General features: G+C 32.7%; 1 protein-coding gene across 4 annotated transcripts in view; it reads right to left on the bottom strand.

Annotated features, from left to right (window-relative positions):
• Positions 1–20,580, bottom strand: part of LRRIQ3 (leucine rich repeats and IQ motif containing 3) — a 221,802-nt gene that overhangs the window by 61,265 nt on the left and 139,957 nt on the right. For all 4 annotated transcript variants that reach the window (XM_058716968.1, XM_058716970.1, XM_058716967.1 and 1 more), the window contains one exon: positions 6,950–7,079. In XM_058716968.1, the coding sequence (XP_058572951.1) occupies positions 6,950–7,079 (130 nt within the window). The remainder of the gene's footprint in view (positions 1–6,949; positions 7,080–20,580) is intronic.

Here is a 20,580-nt window from a genome sequence, read left to right as displayed (position 1 = left end):
ATTACTTAAAGTTTATTTATTTTAAGAGAAAGAGATAGAGAAGAGAGAGAGAGAGAGAGAGAATGAGTAGGGAAGGGGCAGAGAGAGAGAGAATCTCAAGCAGACTCTATGCTCAGGGAAGGAGCAGAGAGAGAGAGAATCTCCAAGCAGCCTGATGTGGGGCTTGAATCCATGAACCATGAGATCATGACCTGAACTAAAATCAAGAGTCAGATGCTCAACCATCTGAGCCACTCAGGCACCCCTATAAAATTATATTTTAGATGAGATTAACATTTAATCCAGTAGACCTTGAGTAGAGACAAATAAGGGCATTATATAATAAAAGTGTCAATTAACTGAGAAGATATAATAATTATAAACACATCCACCAAACATCAGAAGAATAAAATAAATAATACAAACATGTACAGATTGAAGGCAGAAATAAATGTTTCTACAATAATAGTAGTACACTTCAATACCTCAATTTTCAATATAGGATAGAACAACCAGAAAGATTAATAAGTAAGCAGAGGACTTGAACAACATTGTAGATAAAATTGGACCTAACAGACATATATAAAACACTACCAACAATAGAAGAAAATACATTTTTATCAAGTGCACATGGAATATTATCTAGGATATGTAATATATCAGGCTATAAAACTAATCTTAATACATTTAAAAATGCTGAAATTATATTTTCTAATCACAAAGGAATGAAAGTAGAAATCAATTAACATAAGGAAAACTGGAAAATTCACAAGTATGTAGAAATTAAATGGCACACTCTTCAATAGACAATAAGATAAAAAAAGAAATCACAATGGAAATTATAAGATATCTTGAGACAAATGAAAATGAAACACAATATACTAAAACTTCTAGGATGCATCCAAATCAGTGCCAAGATGCAAGTGTATGGATATAAATGATTACATTATAAAAGAAAAATAGTCTCAAATAAACAATCTAAATTTACATTTTACGGAACTGGTAAAAGTATAAACTAAACTAAGCTAGGAAGAAGGAAAATAATAAATATCAAAAAGGAGATAAACAGAGTTATAAAAACAGCAGAAAAAGTGAAAATAAGATATAGCTCTTCAAAAATATAAACAAAATTCACAAAACTTTAGCTAGAAAAGCTAAGAAGAAAAAAGGGTCAAATAACTAAAATCAGAAGGGAAAGCAGGTACGTTACTATGATACAAAATTAGGAAGGATTATAAAAATACTGAAAATAAATATACACAAATAAATTGTATAACTTAGATGACATAGACAAATTCCTATAAATACACAACCTACCAACACTGAATCATGAAGAAACAAAAAATCTGAATACATCTATAGCTCATAAGGAGATTTAATCAGTAATTGAAAACTCCCCAACAAATAAAGTAAAAGACCAGATGATTTTAGTAGGCAAGAAGAAGTAACAACAATCCTTCTCCAACTCTTCCAAAAAACTGAAAAGGAGGGAATACCTCCTTACTCCCCTGAGGCTACATTATCCTGATACTCAAGCCAAAGACACTACAAGAAAAGAAAACCAATATCCTTTATGAATACTAATGCAAAATCCTCTACAAACTACTAACAAACTCAATTAAGTAGCATATTAAAAAGATTATACATCAGGATCAAGTGGGATTTATTCCTGGAATGCAGGAAATGGTACAACATATGAAAATCAATCAACATAATACACATTAACTGAATGAAGGAAAAAACAAAATAACCCATCTCAATCAATGCAAAAAAATATTTTGACAAAATTTCAACAAACTTTGATGATAAAAACACTAAAAGAAAACCAAAGAATAGGCAGAAACTACCTGAACACAATAAAAGACATAAAACACACACACACACACACACACACACACACACACACACACACACAATATCCTACAATGGTAAAACACTAAAATTTTCTTCTCTAACATCATGAATAAGACAAATGCCCACTTTTGCACTTGTATTTAATATAGTACTGGAAGTCCTAGCCAGAGCTAGGCAAGAAATTTAGGCAAGAAAACTAAAAGACATGAAAACTGGAAAGGAAGAAGTAAAATTATTTGTTGATACAGAACATGATCTTACATGTAGAAAACTGGGAAGATCACACAGACTCATACACACACACACACACACACACACACACACACACACACACACACGACCTTATCAGAATTACAAACAAATTCAACAAACTTACAGGATACAAAAACCAACACACAAGTATCATTTGTGTTTCTATATATTAACAATGAGGGATCCAAAAAGGAAATTAAAAAAAATAATTTCATTTATAATAGTATCAAGAAGAATAAAATACTTAGAATAAATTTAACTAACGATGCGAAAGACTTGTACGCTGAAACCTACAATATGTTGCTGAAAGAAATTAAAGATGACACAAATAAATGGAAAAAACATCCCATGTTTGTGGACTGGAAGACATAACATTGCTAAACTACTACTCAAAGTAATCTATAAATTCAATCAACTCCTTATAAAAATCCCAATGGCATTTTAGCAGAAATAGAAAAATCCATCCTAAAATTCATACAAAATTTCAAGAGACCCCAAAGAGTGAAAACAACCCTAAAAAAGAAGAAAGTTACAGTTCTCATACCTCATCATTTTGAAACTTATTACAAAGCTAGAGTAATCACACCAGTGTGGTTCTGATATAAAGACAGACATACGGGGTACCTGGGTGGCTCAGTCGGTTAAGCAACCGACTTCAGCTCAGGTCATGATCTCACGGTTCGTGAGTGTGTGTCCCACTTGGGGCTCCGCGCTGACAGCTCAAAGTCTGTGGCCTGCTTCACATTCTGTTTCCTTTTCTGCCCCTCCACTTTTTGTGTTCTCTCTCTCTTAAAAATAAATAAATAAACATAAAAAAATAAAAGATAGACATATACATCAATGGAATAGAATAGAAGCTCAGAAGTAAACTCTTGCATATACAATCAAATGATTTTCAAAATGGATATCAAGATGATTCAATACTCTTCTCAACAAATGGAATTCAGAAAACTGGATTCCATGTGCAAAAGGTAAAGTTGGACTCTACATAATATATAAAAATTAACCCCAAATGGATAAAAAACTTTTGTGCATGAAGGTACTATCAACAATGTAAAAAGGCAACCCATAGAACAGGAGAAATGTGTGTGTATATATATATATATATATATATATATATATATATATATATGATTTATGTCTAGAATATACAAACAAATTCTACAATTCAATAGCAACAAAAGAGCAAACGATACAAATAGGCAATGGACAACAAAGGACTTGAATAAACATTTCTACAAAGAAGATATACCAATAAGCACATGAAAATATGCTCAGCTTCACTAATCTAATCATTAGAGAAATGCAAAACAAAAGCACAATGAGATATGACCTCATACCCTCTAGGATGGCTACCATAGAAGAAGAAGAAGGAGAAGGAGAAGGAAGGGGGTAGGAGGAGGAAGCAATAAGGTAATGGGGGAGGAGTGGGGAAGGAACAGCAAAAAAGGAAAGAAAATAACAAGTATTGGCTAGGATGTGAAGAAATTAGAGACCTGTGCACTGTTGCTGGGAATGCAGAATGGTACAACAGCTGTAGAAAACAGTATGGTAGTATTTTAAAAAGTTAAAATTACCATATGATCCAGCAATTCCACTTCTGGGTGTATGCTCAAACCAAGGGAAATCAGCATCTCAAAGAAATATCTGTACACCCATACTCATAGCAGCAGTATTTACAACAGCTAAAATACAGAAGCAACCCAAGTGTCAATTAACAGATGAAAAGATAAGCAAAGGTATCTACATATAGTTGACCTTTGCAAAAGGCAGGGGTTAGGAGCACCACCCCCTTGCACAGTTGAAATTCCATGTATAACTTTTGGCTTCCCAAAAACTTAACCTGTAATAGCCTGCTATAGGACCAAAAGTCTCACTAATAACATAGCCAATTAACACATATTTTGTATGTTGTATGTATTATATACTGTATTCTTATAATAAAGTAAGCTAGAGAAAAAAATTATAAGGAAGAGAAAACACATTTATAGTACTAGTATTCGTATAAAAAAACAACTCTGTGTATATGTGAACCTGCACAATTCAAGACTATGTTGTTCAAAGGTCAACTGTAATGGAATACTTATTTAACTTTAAAAAGAAAACAAAATAGGGGCACCTGGGTGGCCCAGTTGGTTGAGCGCCCGGCTTTGGCTCCAGTCATGATCTCATGGTTCGTGGGTTCAAGCCCTGAGTCTGGCTCTGTGCTGACAGCTCAGATCCTGGAGCCTGCTTCAAATTCTGTGTCTGCCTCTCTCTCTCTATCCCTTCCCTGCTCATGCTCTGTCTCTCAAAAATAAATAAACATTAAATTTTTTTTAAAAAAAAGAAAAAATAATGACATGCTTCAACATAAATCAACATTAAAGACATTATGCTAAGTAAAAGAAGTTAGTCACAAAAGGACAAATATTGTATGATTCCACTTACATAAGATAGCTAGAGTAATCAAATTCTACAGACAGAATTGGAATAGTGCTTTCCAGAGGTTGTGGGTGGGGGAGAATCATATTATATTATGATTATATATATACATATGTATATATACATATATATATGTATATATATAATCATAAAAAAATACAAGAGAAATACCCAGAACTGAGAGATATAAATTTTTACGTTGAATTGCTACAATAAATTGAATCAAAAAACAGTTTGGCCAAGCAAGCAAACAAATATCTAGAGACAAATCACTGTGAAATTACAGAATATCTGGTATAAAAAGAAAATGCTAGGGGTGCTTGGGTGGCTCAGTTAAGCGTCCGACTTCAGTTCAGGTCATGATCTTCACAGTTAGTGAGTTCGAGCCCCAAATCAGCCTTTTCACTCTCAGTGAAGAGCCTGCTTTGGATTCTCCCCCTCCCTCTCTCTTCCCCTCCCCCTCTCAAAAATAAATAAACATTAAAAAAAAAAGAAAAAGAAAATGCTAAAAGTTTCGAGTCAGAAGAGAAAAACAATAAATAGATGTTCATAAATATCAGGCTGAGAACTAACTGGAAATAGACTTCTTACAGGAAACACTGGAAGTTAGGACACAATAAAGCAATTCTGAAAAAATTCTGAAAGAAGCTCTACACAGTCAAATCATCAACCAAACATAAGTGTAGCATAAAGACATATTTAGGGTTTCAAGGATTTAAAAAATTTACCTCCTGTACTAGTAGAGAAGGCTCTGTATTAAAATAAGAAAATAAGCCAGGAAAGAACAAGATATTAGAGAGTTCTGGAAATTAGAGTCCCAACATAGCATGGGCACAAATAAATTCTCAGGCCCACAGTTGTTGAAGAGATGTACTAAGATGGATGATGTAAGAGCAGGTTTAGAGAGCAAGCAATCCTGATTGATTCAGCAAAAGGAAAGACTCAAGCAAATTTATCATGAATACACACACACACACACACACACACACACACACACACACACACACATATGAGTGCTGGTTTGAATGGTGTGAGATTTTCAAAAAAGTTTTCAAAAAAAATAATATAAAAAGCAAACATATCCTAATACATTGTTTGGCTCAGCCATGAGCAATATGTATATAGACTGAATAATTAAAACATTAAACATTAATTAACCCCCAAATAGTGATGATAAGTGTGTGTGTTAGGGAGATTTTATAAGAGAATTAAATCTCCATCTCTCACAGTGGAAATTTGTAAACAGTATCTAAAACTTAAAAAAAAAAAAAGCAGAATAAGCATGTTACTTGGAAATATAAAACAACATAAAAGTCAGTTAAAATCATTAGATGATATTGTCTTGGGTACCAGGAAGAATATATGGTATATGAGACTACAACTTTTCCATTATTTCATTTATAAATCTAGGAGTTAAATAACTGGATACAAATCAATAAAAATACAGAGCTTTATGAAATATATAAAGTACAATGGATACTAATATAAAGTATTTATAACGTGTTAATATATACAATAATATTAATTATGATGGAAACTAATGGATAATTGATGAAATAACAAATAAAGCCACTGACACATAAGGCAGAGATAGACCAGTTCATATATAAAGAAAATAAAAGGGAATAAAGACACCATCATGAGTTTTTAAAAAGAGAAAGATTTGAATATTTAAGAATTAAAAGGCTAGAGAAAGAGAGAAATGGGTATAAAGTTTCAGTCATACAAGATGAAAAAGTTCTAGAGATCTGCTGTGCAATGTTATGACTATGGTTAATGATATTAAGAGGGTAGGTCTCGTGGTAAATATTTTTATCACAATAATTTTAAAAAGGTTTAAGAGAAACCTTGTGGAAATTGATAACAATTTGAAATAATTTCATAAAGATTATTATATGATTTTTCTGTGAAAGAGGTAAAGAAAAGAATGTCATCTGGCCATAACAAAATTACATCAGAAAAAATTCTGTAGAAACAACAACAAAAAAACAAGTACACATTTGACAACCAAAATCTTATTAACATAAAATTTATTTTTATTGACAAATATAATTATGTTCAAAGCCTGAAGGAAATTAAATATCATTATTTAATTGAAATTATTTATATTAATTAATCTGATACTTGACAGATTTCCTGAAAGAAGAACCATGCTGACCTAGCCATACTGCAACAAAGCTATCAATTTCATATGGTTCTTGCTAATACCTATTTCTCTTAATTCCCACCTTACACTCCCAGTTCTTAATATCCATGAAACAACTTTCTGAATATGTATATTTAAAAATATTAAACGAGATATGGAGATTTTATCTAGAAGTCTAAACATGTTATTTCATGGGTATATTTACAGTTCAAAATTAACATGCCCAATTTCTAATGAATTTACTCTTCATCAAAATATGTTCACACATATAATTTAAAAATTCATATAACTAACCTTTTTGAATGATATGTCTTGATTTTTTTGATTTTTTACCAATTTCTTTTGTTTTTAATTCATATAATATAGAGGAAACATGTTTTCTCTGTTCTCTAGAACTTTTTAAATCAACATGAGAAAGTATATTCTGTGGAAAAAAATAAAAACAATGACAACCATAATAATATCTATTACATACATTTTAAAAACTCTCACATTTATCATACATTACCATGAGTGATTTTATTTTTTAAAAAAACAGCAAAAACTGTAAGATAGGCAAATTGAGGAAAATATGAAAAGAGTTCCATTGTGTATGATTTTGATAAATTGTCTATTAATAGTAATGATATACTTTGAACCATGCTCAAAAGGAGGCTGAGGGAAAAGGGGATATGTCAGGAGGGTGCCATGACAAAACAAAACACAGAGGGGAAGATAAAAAATAACAAAAAGAAGCAAAATGGTGTTGCCCAGAAAGCCTGAAGAGAGATTTAGATTAAGAAAGGGTAGGGGCACCTGGGTGGCTCAGTCAATAAAGTATCAGATTTCAGCTCAGGTAGCTATTCCATGGTTCAGGGGTTCAAACCCCATGTTGGGCTCTGAGCTGGGCTCTGAGCTGAAAGCTTGCAGCCTGCTTTGGATTCTGTCTCCCTCTCTGTCTGCCTCTCCCCCATTGTGCTCTGTCTCTTTCTTTCTCAAGGGTAGACAAAACTATTTTACAGATACTAAAAATACTAAGGAAGAAGGAGAAATGGGACCAACATTATCACAAGTCTTAAAAGTACAAATGGATTTGGTATGTGTAGAAAGAATAACAAATAGAATGTTGAAAGGGAGTTTCATGGGGAGTTGGGGGCACTTTCAGATGTAAACTATGCAATGTCTATAAATTGGTTGGGAATGTTTTAATAAGTAGTACTGTGTTATTGGCCTTTGTCTTCACAGTCTATCCACCAGTGATACAGAGGATTCACCAGATCACCAGAAACCCAAGATCTTTCAAAATTTATCATCTCTTACTGCCTCTACATGGTTTCTATCTTCAAGGTTTACTCATGAGTCAAGGTAGCTCCTAGAGCTCCAAACATCATGTCTGTATTTCAGTCAGCAAGATGGAGGAAAGGGTAAAATGACAAAAGGACATTGGCCATGGGTCTTAAGGTACTTTCCCAGAGGTCTTTCCAATAACTTCTGTTTATATCTTACAGGGAGGATAAGCAATGCAGTCTTTTTGCTAGGTAATGTTCTGCCTAGAATAAAATTTAGGGTTTATTATCAAGAAAGAAAAGGAGAGATATTGGTAGGAACCGCAGTCTGCCACAGAGTAAAGACCAGAATTTGGGAGGGAATATACATTTGTATTTTAAGAAACCTTCCCAGGATATCATGCTCTGGTGAATTCCACTGGCCTAAATTCCAAAGACTCTTAAATATATATTTTCAGATAGTACTCCTTTCTGAGATGTTTGTTTTTTATGTAGTACTCATTACTAACCATAAGTCGTGTTCTTTCACCCTGGAAAATCTCACAGATATCTCATATTCAATATAATTTAAGTCCTTTCTTTCCTCCAAATCTGTTAATTATTATATCTAGTTTTGGTGAATAGCATCACCTTCATCCAAGAGGAGAGTCACATAAACTCTCTAATATGTGACAGCAGATAGAATTTTGAAATAAAAAGCTCATTATCATATTTCCCCTACTTTGACCTATCCACTTGTGCAAACATCCTTTATGCTACAATTTAGAAGAGAAACTTGGATATGTGTCTTGGTACTCTATATTTACAGTTTTCTGCCAAAATTCCTATACAGCACAAAATAGATGTATTTAATCAAATCTCCTTGAGTTTCTATCTTTTAAATTTTATATGTGATATTCTTTAATTTACTGAAAACAATCTGTCTCTATATGGTGACTCATTGTGCAAGGTTTTTTTTTCTTTTTTTTTTTAAATGTTCAAGATAGGTCCTAGGTATTAGGAGGTCCTAGAATGAACCTGTTTTTATTCTTCACGAAAAATCCCTCACTAGTCAACTGTTACACAACACAATTTCTTTCCAGTCTTCACGTGACAAAAATGCTACTTTTTGCTAGAAAGACTAGCAGTTACTTCTGAGCCTATATGTTCTCTTTATATCAAAATTGTTTTCTTAAGTTTGTCAAGAATAATTATAATATAATAACACAATATCAACACATTATCAAAATATAACATTATTTTAAGTAATGTTGCTTCTATTTTCATTTGGGTTCCTTTCTTCCTATTAAACAAATTATACAAAAATAATATAGGCAACTGTTTTGCCATCAGATATGTTACAATCAACTCTAAATGCTTTTTCAACCTCAAATTCATCTATCAGTCCTCTTCAATTAGTCCTCTGCATCATCAATTTTGTCTTTTCTTACTTCTATAAATTTTGCTCTATTTTCATAACTTGTATCTCCCTACTAACAATGCAATTCATTATATGTTAAAAATCACCTCAAATTCTGTTTCAGTATAAATGGACCCTTTAGAATGCAAGGGCATGTTCAGCAATCTGTTTCTAATAATACATGTTTATTTGGCTTCCCCTGAAAGAATAAGTAAATTTTTAAAATAAGTGCATATCTGTCAGATCTGAGTAGCCAATCTCTATCACAAAGAAAGTCAATGTATAGAATCATGATATTTAAAAATTAGATTACATAGATATTTAAAATATAAATTTTCCATATTTGTATTCTATTTAAAAATTAAATGCATAGCTAGTTAGTTCCTTTCAAAAATATATTGTCTTTAGCTCTCCCAGTTATCATTTTTCATATATCCACATGTCACTGCTTGTCATCATTTAAAATAATTTTATCTTCCTTGGCTTTTATAAAAGAATCCATGACAAAGCCTCCATACATGATAGTGTAACACATCTAGGAAGATGAGCATCTAAAGTCCTAAGTGAACTGAGGCTTACACAAGCTGCCAAGGTAAAGAAAGTGCGCTTTTCTTTGTACATACTTCAAGAAGGAAAAGAAAGGATATGCCCACTTATTGATATTCAAACTCATGGAGAAGGTTAAAGTTATCAGAAGACTGGGGATAATCTAATAAATATCTTGTTTTCTTTTTTTTTTTTTTTTTTTTTTAATTTTTTTTAATTTTTATTTTTGGGACAGAGAGAGACAGAGCATGAACGGGGGAGGGGCAGAGAGAGAAGGAGACACAGAGTCGGAAACAGGCTCCAGGCTCTGAGCCACCAGCCCAGAGCCCGACGCGGGGCTCGAACTCACGGACCGCGAGATCGTCACCTGGCTGAAGTCGGACGCTTAACCGACTGCGCCACCCAGGCGCCCCTATCTTGTTTTCAATAACATAAAGTATTAACAGTTTAATGCTAGTATAACAGTTTTTTATTAACTGAAGTACCTTAAACCTAACACTAGTCCTCAATAATTTTAGAAATACTTTTGAGGATCTTTGGTGGCATTTGGAAGAGGGATAATCACCAGGGAGCAGTATAAGTTTACAACTGATTACATTAGGTATAATTTCATTTTTAACAGGGTCAAAATTAATTCAAGTCAAACATACTTGGCATGATAAACCTGCATTTTAGTAATACGGTTGAGAAACATTTTCACAACTTTGGAAGGCAGCATGATTAGATGGAGATCAGAGATGTTAAGTCATCAAATGAAGAAGAGTAAGGATTAATACAATGATACAACCTGAAGTGAGATCTCTAATATCTTACACAGATGTGTTCTTAGCCCTATCGTGATCAACATTTATACAAATGATTTGAATAATAATGAAGGAAATGTTTATGAAATTTTTAGGTGAGGTGGCGACAGAACAAAATCAGTTAACACCAGACACAAGTTTTAAATATTATCAGTAGAGTGGAGCAATAGATCAAATTAAACATGACGTATAATAGAAATAAATATTACAGTTGGGCAAAATGCATTTAATCACTGCAATACATAAAGTGATTTAAAGTCATAAGTGATAATAGGATACAATATTTTAGTTAAGAGTAAATTAAGAGTACATTGTGTGATGACTTTATGCTATATTAAGCATTTTATCTCGAATGAAGAAAATCACAGATCACAAATTTCTGATCAGAACCACAGTTGAAGTACTGTGTCAGGTCAGGGTCACATATTTTCAGATGAGGTTAGATAACCTGGAATGTGAAAAGAGAGGAGCCTACCTACTGAATTAGTTTTAAAGTAAGCCCTATATACATAAGCCATATTTAAATCCAGAGTAGAAAAAAGGCAACAAAGAGAGATTCAGGCTTCTTACCTCCCCAGAGCCATCTCCCTCATCTTATAAAATGATAGCATTCTCTTGTTCAAACCACAAAAACTTCGAATTTTTTCTCTATTTTTTCCTTCTTTCTGAAACTCTATATCTAAGCCACCAGCAAATCTTGTCAATTCTCCTTCCTAAATGTATTTCAAATCTGTCTACTTCTCTTTATTTTCACATTACTTGTTTAGTGTAAGCTTTAATCATCCTTTCCAGCCACAAATGGCCTTCTGTTGGTTTCTGCCTTCACCCTGGCTCTTACAAGATTCATTCACATTTATCAAAAGATAAATCTGATATTTATTTTAGCTTTAAATCCCCTAATAGTTGTCCAAGGTGCCCAGTCATTACTGTAAACTGCAAAACCCAGCACAATATGGCCCTGAACCACAAAGCCAAATTCATCTCATGCTACCCTTGACTTTGTTAATCATACTCCTGCAACATTGGATTTCATGCAGTCCCTTGAACTCCACTCAAATAAAACAAGTTACTCCAAGCCTCAGGTCACTGTGCAAGTTCTAGAACACTCTCCTATATTTTGCATGGCTAGCTTCTTATCCTTCAGGTCTTAACATTATTGGAAAAACATTCTGTGAAAGTCTTATGAGAAGTAGGCTTTCTCCTATTATTCTCTATCTCAGCAATCTATTTATTTTATTTAAAACATTTATCACAACTTTGTTTGATTCCTTTGGTTACAACTTGGTTTTTGTTTTGTTTTGGTTTTTGCTTTTGTTTTTTCCTAGAATCTAGTTCATCAGGGCAAGAACTCTATGCTTGCTTTCTTTACTTAGCGTCAAGAATGGCCCCTGGCACTCAGCAAATACTCAATAATTACATGCTAAATGTGTAATGAATAGTACCAAAGAGAAGTACTAGAAGGAATGAGTGGAGGTTTAGGAACTTTGGTTCAATATACTATAAAATGAAACTCCCTTTTATGGAGTGAGTCCAACAACCAGACATAATTTAAAAATTAATTCCTAGCTTGTATTTTTTAAAGGACTATATCCCAAGTAACATTTTTCAATATTCCGTCTTTTAATCCTGAAATCTCCATAATCTACAGTTACTCCAATGCTTTTTACTCAGCAACTCTTTTACAACTCTCTCATTCCTTATTTATCATGTACATCAAAGTAAATTCTTAGTTTTCTAGAGTCTCTTCTACTTTACCATTCCTCAATATGTAACACTTACAAAAAGCATAAACATAACCATCTGGTAAGAATAATTATACATCTACTTGGATACATCTCTCTACCTATTCTGTTGTTCTACATCACAATAAGCCAGAGGACCAAAATGGCAATGAAAGAGCTTTCCTTTGACAGTATTGAGTAGAGAAGCTAAGAAAAAATAATCTATAATAGATATGGAAGCAGAGAGAGACTTGTGTATATTTACTAAATCTCATCCAATCATAATAAGAAAAGAATCTCAGAATATTACTGAAAATTGGAATAGATTAATGGAGAGCTACGGAGCTCCCTATAATTGACAAACTAAATAAGTACATCCTTGTAAAATATCAGATGGATAATTGTATCAGATGTTTATTTTCCCCGAGAGAGATGATAATTTCTCATTTAAAAATTGAGGAGTGGTGACAGTGATAATTTTCTCCACTTTCTGGACCAAGGGTAAATATTTTATACTAAACTCTTTTGTCTCTGAAAATTATGATTCATTTTCAATCCTTAATGGTTTAAGTTTCCAACTTAGCTTAGTTGGTATTCTGAAGATTGTAGTTTTGTTTTCACATTATGTATTATGCACCAAAGCAGATTGTTAAGAGAGACTCATTATTAACTATATTTCTACTCCTATACTATCTATACTATTCTATAATTGATCAAGCATTTTTGCTTTGTCTATATCATACATATAGTTCATTGTAAGTAGGTTCCATTTCAAAGATGATACCAAAAACCTCTTTAGAATCACAACGAAGTCACTAATCCTTTGATGTCCTACCCCATTTTCTGTTGTTTTTGTTCCCTTTCCTCTTCCCAGCTAAGACATCATCTTTAAAAGTGCTAATCCAAATCTTGGGTTTTCCATATAATATTCAAAGGAATAACTTTAGAAATATGCTAAAATCCAAACTAAAAAAAAGGTGTCCTCTTTTGTCTGAATGAAAAACTGTTAACTCGTGTTTGGCTGCATTGCCTCTCATTACGTCACTTAGCAAGCAACTCTTTACCACAAGGGAGGCTAATATACAGAGATCCATTATGGCAGGTGCCACTTGAACTCTGCTTTCAAGAATAAGTGCTGGTTAACATGAAATAAAATCCATGGAAAAGGGGGAATTACTTAAAATAAAGCTTTATGAGAAAAGTTATTTTTTAAGATATTCCCCTAGAAGCAACTGGCCAGTTTAACTGCTGTTTGAAAAATGCTACTATCTTGTTTTTGTTCCCAGTCTTACTTCATCTTAACAAAGAAGACTAGAAATGATAATACTCTTGATACATGAAGAAGAGAATTTACAAAGGATGACCTGGATAAACAAATACAGGACACACAGTAAATACAGAAAGAAGTGTGACATTTCTCTTCTATACAAAAAGTAGCCATGAGAAATGAAGGTGGCTGAATATTATATTTTGCTGCAAATGTCCAGTTAAAGAACACCAGGAAAAAAAGCATAATAGAAAGGTATGCTCCCGGGGCGCCTGGGTGGCTAAGTCGGTTGAGTGGCCGACTTCAGGTCATGATCTTGCAGTCCATGAGTTCGAGCCCCACATCGGGCTCTGTGCTGACAGCTCAGAGCCTGGAGCCTGTTTCAGATTCTGTGTCTCCCTCTCTCTGACCCTCCCCTGTTCATGCTCTGTCTCTCCCTGCCTCAAAAATAAATTAAAAAAACATTAAAAAAAATTAAAAAAAAAAAAAAGAAAGAAAAGAAAGGTATGCTGCCTCATTTGAAGAATGGTTAAGGTGTAAGGTCTATTCTTACCAAGATTAGAGGTGCCAATGTGTAAATTACCGAGGCCCATTCTGTCTGCTTCATTACAGTGGCTACTTGGTAGTAGCAGTGGTCAAATCTAGTAAACAGATGCTGCAAACCTCCATGAAATTTTAGAATAGGTTATAATTTCAAGTTGAGAGAACACAGTGCTAGTTCATTAGTAATAATTGGTATGAGGTAAAGTAAAGGGCATGAAAAATTTCAGAGTATATGGATTTATGTTTCCCTAAAAACTTCTCCAGAAATTTATTTAACGAATTATTATTTATAAGACAATGCAATTCTATTCAGTCTTATTTTTCACTAATATATTGATTACAGTATCTAATAGCCAATATCATATATAGTAATAATTGAGAATAATTCTGTATCTGGTTTACCTAAAGACCTCATTTTTAAAAAACGGTAACTCTACATAATCAATATTATTTTATTTATAACTTTCAAAGCACTTATTACATTCTACCTTATATCACAGTTAAATACAATTCTCACCCCTAGAAGAAATTATTCCCTCTGAGTACTGGATGTGTGGTTTACTTATCTCGATATCCCTGCACCATTTTGATTGGATTCTTCAACCTCTGTTGCAATAGCAACTCACAAATAACAAAAAAGGATTGAGAAATTTGATTAGTTTACTCAACATATATGTATTGAGTGCCAACTATATCCATGACACTATGCTAGGCATCAGTACACTTATTTTGTGAATATTTAAATTCTAGACTTCTCAAAATATTTCATAATTTAATGATTAATATTCTATGTAGATGTGGAAAACATAAGAAGCAAGATAAAGACTTGGAAGTGGGAAAAATTTTGTTTCCAAAAAAAATATGGTTTGATTAAGCTGAAACTGAGGGTATCTACAGAGAGAGAAAAACAGAAAGAGAGACATAGTTGAGAATATAGACTTAATGCTAAACCATTCCTATTAAAAATCTGCATTTTATTAAACCTCATGTGTTAACTTAGTTGGTTACAATATTTTTAACTAGCAAATCTAATCATTTTGAAATGAAGAGAGACATAGTATGTATTAGCAATATAAATTAATACTGCTTAAGTAATCACCAAATGAGACAAGTTCATATGGTAGTGTAAAATTTATTTTCTCATTTTTCCTTAAATGTTTATTTATTTTGAGAAAGAGATAAAGAGAGAGCAAGGGAGGGGCAGAGAGAGAGGGAGAAAGAGAATCCCAAGCAGGCTCTGTACTGACAATGGGGCTTGATCCCACAAACCATGACATTATGACCTAAGCTTAAACCAAGAGTCATATGCTTAACCAACTGAGCCACCAAGGCCCTACTGTGGTGTAAAATTTAATGATGGGCAACAAGACAGAATTTTCTAAAGAAAAAATACAACTTTTCCTTACTAGTAACATACATAGCTCAAGAGTCTATATTTCTATGTATATTTAACAATGTCCACATTTATCAAAAGAGGAGAAAGAACAATAGATAGGGTCTATCAACGTTTTACTGATGTTTAGGTTGCCCTTCTTTACCCTAAAGACCTTAGGCAAATTCAGCATTTTAGACACTTTATATGTTTTAAAATGGGGTTTAGAATCTGAGGAAGGGGTTATAGTCATAAAAAAAACCCTCACCTCAATAAATTAATAGTACCCATATATATAATTATGTTTCTAAGTAAAGCATATTATAACCAACTTAAATATGCTTTATACATACATACTGCTAAACTGTCAAAGTTGATTCATTGGATAATTTAATTAATTCAGTTGGATAATATTTTCTAAAACTAAGGTTTTAGCCTCCTGCAACTGGGAGTAATGTACTCATTTGGGGGTTTAGAGTATTAGTAAATGTTGCTTCACTTAAGCTTTTTGTTTTGTTTGTTTTGTTTTACAATACTAACTACTAAAATGACTTTTTCAAATGCTGTATAATTATGCTCCTTCCTTTGAATACAACATATGTTCTAGGAAACACGGACGGGGACTCTTTTGAGCAAAGGTGAATTATATAAAAAATAGATTATATAAAATTTATGTATATATATATGTATATGTATATATATGCATATATCTGTATATATATATATATACGTATATATATATATATATACACACAGAAAGCACTCAGTAAGTGCTTTCACTGACTGACCCGGGGTAGCTAGCCCAAAAGTTCTATAGCCCCATTACAAATTTCAGTCTGTCTGAGGTCACAGAGTATTCAGCACAACTTCTTTAACAACTTCAGTCCTACTGCTCTTACTGGAAACATTTCAGCCATGGTCCAGAGTTTATTTACGTGAGGTCCAAAATTCCTGTGGCTAAATAAAATGACTCAAAACTGTAGTCACCAAAACTTTCAAAGATACAAGCAGGCTTATTTTAGGTTCCTAAGGTATCAAAACAGGTATTGTCAGAATCCTTATATTTCATTTAATGAAGATTTAAATATAAAGAAATGTCTGCAATTTACTATGAGTACCTCTAGGCTTTCCTGGTGACTATTGTCAGCAAACACCCATGCTTAAATGGAATATCTCTAAAACTGTATTAAACAGATCAGAGAGCAGCAGTGTGATTCAATAGCTAATATTTTTTAAGTCATGGAACCTAAATTTGTTTTAAGAAAATTCAGTTATGTCAATTTCTAGATGAATCATAAATCACAAATTTTGTCATTCAAAGTATAGACCAATATTGAACATTGAAATTGCCACTCTCTCTTACCTTGAACAAATAAAAATTCATTCTAAGTAAGTGGTAAAGAATGGTAATTTTATTGATTTTGTTATCTTTTTTTATTAGAAAAGGATGGACAGCTTGAAAAGTTCTGAATTATCAGTCTTTGTAAAGCAGAAATTTTTATGATGGTACAGTTCACTGGATTTAAAAATGGTAATATTAACTTTCTTGTATGAGGAAGTAAATAATCTCATGAACATTTTTATGCAAGTTTCAAACTGTTAAAATATGCTGGCTTGGATGAATTACCAAGTGTATTTCTCTTTTCAACTTTACACTTATCTTGTGAGTACAGCTGATATCCCTAGTGTCCAATCAGAGACAGGTTTTCATCCTGTTGTCCGGGAATGATGTGCACAATTCCTTTTGACACTGATGAGAGTGAATACATAAATCCATCCCACTTCAGTGAAAATTGACCCATAATTTTTTTTTACCCTGAAGAAAAATACAGTGATAAAGTTTAAAGATGGAAAAAATAGTTCAGCTTTTGAGGTGTACCATTAGTTAATGATACTTAGCAAACATTACATTTTGCCTTGAGGACAATGAGCTCCATATTGGTTTTTAGGTGCTCATGAATTCTCATAATCATGGTTCTATGTGGTAGCAACAAACCTAAAAGTATGAATGATAGGTTTTTCATATTTCAATGAATTCAAAAGTTAAAACAAAAAAGGAAAGACATGCTTTTTATATATTTTCTCCTACCACTACTCTCCACTAAGATGTTTCTTAAGAAATGAGTATATGCATTTCCTATAAAAGTATTTTATAGTTAACAATATACCCTATTTCCCACATAAAGACTATGCCCTGGTTTTGAAAAGTATGGATCTTGCATAAAACTCTAATATTGTCTTTGAACTAGTGTTTTCAAGATTTATCAGCATTCCTAAGATTTGGGGGAAAAAAATTAGTTGGCATAGTGAATCCAATAAGTTGCCCGTACGCCAAGTACCCCACTTCTAATTGTATCAAAAATAAAATGCTATAAAATGTTAAGGCTATCCATTTTCATTTTCTTTAATAATCCATTAAAATTGACTCATTAATTTATGTATATAATTTATTTTTAGTTTGTTTACATAATCAGCCTATAGCATTTCTGGAATAATGAATTTTATTATAATGACCACAGAATGGAGTAACCCCTTTAACCTTCTTTATCTTTGAAAGGTATTATAAGTTCTAGTATAACAGGACTGGCAAGAAAATCTTTTTTTTTTTTAACATAGTTCATAACTTTGTGTGATCTTTTTGCACTTCTTATTTTTTGACTTGCATCTTATTTTCATCTATCTTCTTACAATGATAACCTTATTTCTTCCTGCCCACATAGACAGAGTTCAATGATAAGCAAATTTCTGTTAGCTATTTTTTTCATAGTAGCACAGAATAATATTTTAAGAAAATAAACTAAAATGGCTCCATGAGTTATAAATTATGACTCAAAATAATATCAGTAGAGTTTAGATTATACTTGTTTTAAATGCAACAGAGAGTATTTTAAATCGGTATTTGTTAAGTGCCTCCTATGTGCATATTGCTGTGCTAGGTAAAGGGTGACAAAAAAAATAAAACACAACCTGCCATAAAGTGATTTATATTCCTAAAGACATTCACATAAAAGTCACTTTCAAAAGAAGCAGTGTATAAGTAAATTTAAATAGAAACATACATAAGAAAAATATTAGTAAAAATATTGCAGTTAAATCAGAGAATCTGATTTCCCCTAATAATGAAAAAGACCAAATCTTGGTTCTGGGACATTATCAGGGAATTTATTCTTTTATTTGATGCTGCAAACTGAAACGCAGAGGGAAACAGATAAAGAAGTACAATTCTGGGAATAATATCATTCTTTAAAAAGAAGTAAAGAGATTCCAGGAAGGAGGTTTTGGCCTTGGTGCCAAGAATTTAAGGTTCTTGAAGAAAAAAAGGCATTTTTGTGCCTACTTTGAGACAGAAACCTTCCGATGGCACATTGTAGAAAGAAGGAAATGTGCTGGAATGGAGGTGAATTAGGGGAAGGACACAAAACAATGCTTTCATATATTAGCTCTATCTATGGAAGAGACTTTGCCTTCAGTAAATGGCTAATTCATAACAGCCAAGATCAAACATAGTTAATTTTAATACTGGAATTTCTCACAATGTGCAGCAATGGTTCTGTTTTGAAGAAAAAGCTGCTGGTTAGGTATGCTGTGTTTCTACAATCACTCTTTCCCTCCTTTGGAGCTACTAAATCCCCAACATACAGACTCCATTCTCCTTCCAATTCCAGAGCCTAAGATAGGAGAAAATTAGCCTCTCTGGACCAATACTTAGAGTTCCCTTATTAATTTACCTTTGCTCATAGACTGATCCATAATTCTGGTAATTATTTTTTTATCTCCTCCTTCAGCCTTCATCACTCTATCTGCCTTTGCAATGTTTCCTAGTTCTAATTTGACATCTGCCTTGGGTCATTTCTCAAGCTTTCATTCTAGCAATCCAGTCTTTGATACTGGTTTTCTTCTTAAGCAGTCTGTTAGCATAGTGTCTAGGCTTTGATACCTGAGGACAGACTTCACAAGTACCAGCTTTCAGTGACCAATTTCAACATTACTAAGCTTTTCATACCAGTTGGTCAACTGTTGGTAGCCATGTGACAGTGAACAGAGTTCAACAGTACTCATTGGATGTGGGGCTACCTACCAAACTGACCCTTCTTTACTAGTTCCTAGAACCATAACCGTTCTGTGTCTCCTGTACTGGTACAGTGGTCAAATCCAAATTTTTTCTTAACCTAACCAGTAAGTAAGTAAGTAAGTAAAGTAATTAATTACTTTAATTAATGTACCTTTTCTGGTGAATACCAAGAAAAAAAATGTAGAAGTTTCAATTTGAATATTTTAAAAACTGTGAATGTCATCAGAAGATTGAGCTGATTGTAAAGCATCTTGAAGAAACTGGGAACATGAATTAGGCAGAAAATAGATGATGCTTAATTTACATAAGGAAAACATCAAGCAAGGAGACTGGAGAATGAACCAGCTGAAGTACACTGTTTATAATACAATAATGAGCAAAAAAAAAAAACCCAAAAACATTGAAAAGATTGAATGAAATAAAATTCTAAAAGGCTCATCTACTACCAAAAGCTACAGCTTCTATTATGATCTTTCATCTTTCATCTGGAAACCTTCCTACATTTTCTTGTCATCTGTCTGTCATATTTCACTATTGGGAAAACTTCAGGCTGATGGGTATAAGATTTCATTCTTTACTCTCTTCTTTATATTATAAATTAAACAATTCAATAATCATCCTAACGTTTGGTCACCCACTATCCTATACAAAAGTTTGAATAACAAATGTAACTTGTTAATTCTAAGTAATTTCACAGGTATAACTGCACATAAGATATTAGGTTGTACAGAGAGACTACTCCTTGCCAAATAATCATTTTCAGCACTCAAGTGAAAATTAAAATGTCCATTAACAGTCCTACCAAACTTTGCTTTCCACAATTCCTCTCATAAATCTCTTAGTATAGTTAGGATAGTTTCCTTTCCATTTCACACATCTGCCAAGCTAATTCTCACCTCCACAGCTTTGTTCATTATATTTTTTCAATGTTACCCTT

This window comes from Neofelis nebulosa, chromosome 2, assembly GCF_028018385.1.
Source record: "Neofelis nebulosa isolate mNeoNeb1 chromosome 2, mNeoNeb1.pri, whole genome shotgun sequence".
Taxonomy (NCBI): Eukaryota; Metazoa; Chordata; class Mammalia; order Carnivora; family Felidae; genus Neofelis; species Neofelis nebulosa.
This window is presented reverse-complemented; position numbering and strand designations above follow the sequence as displayed.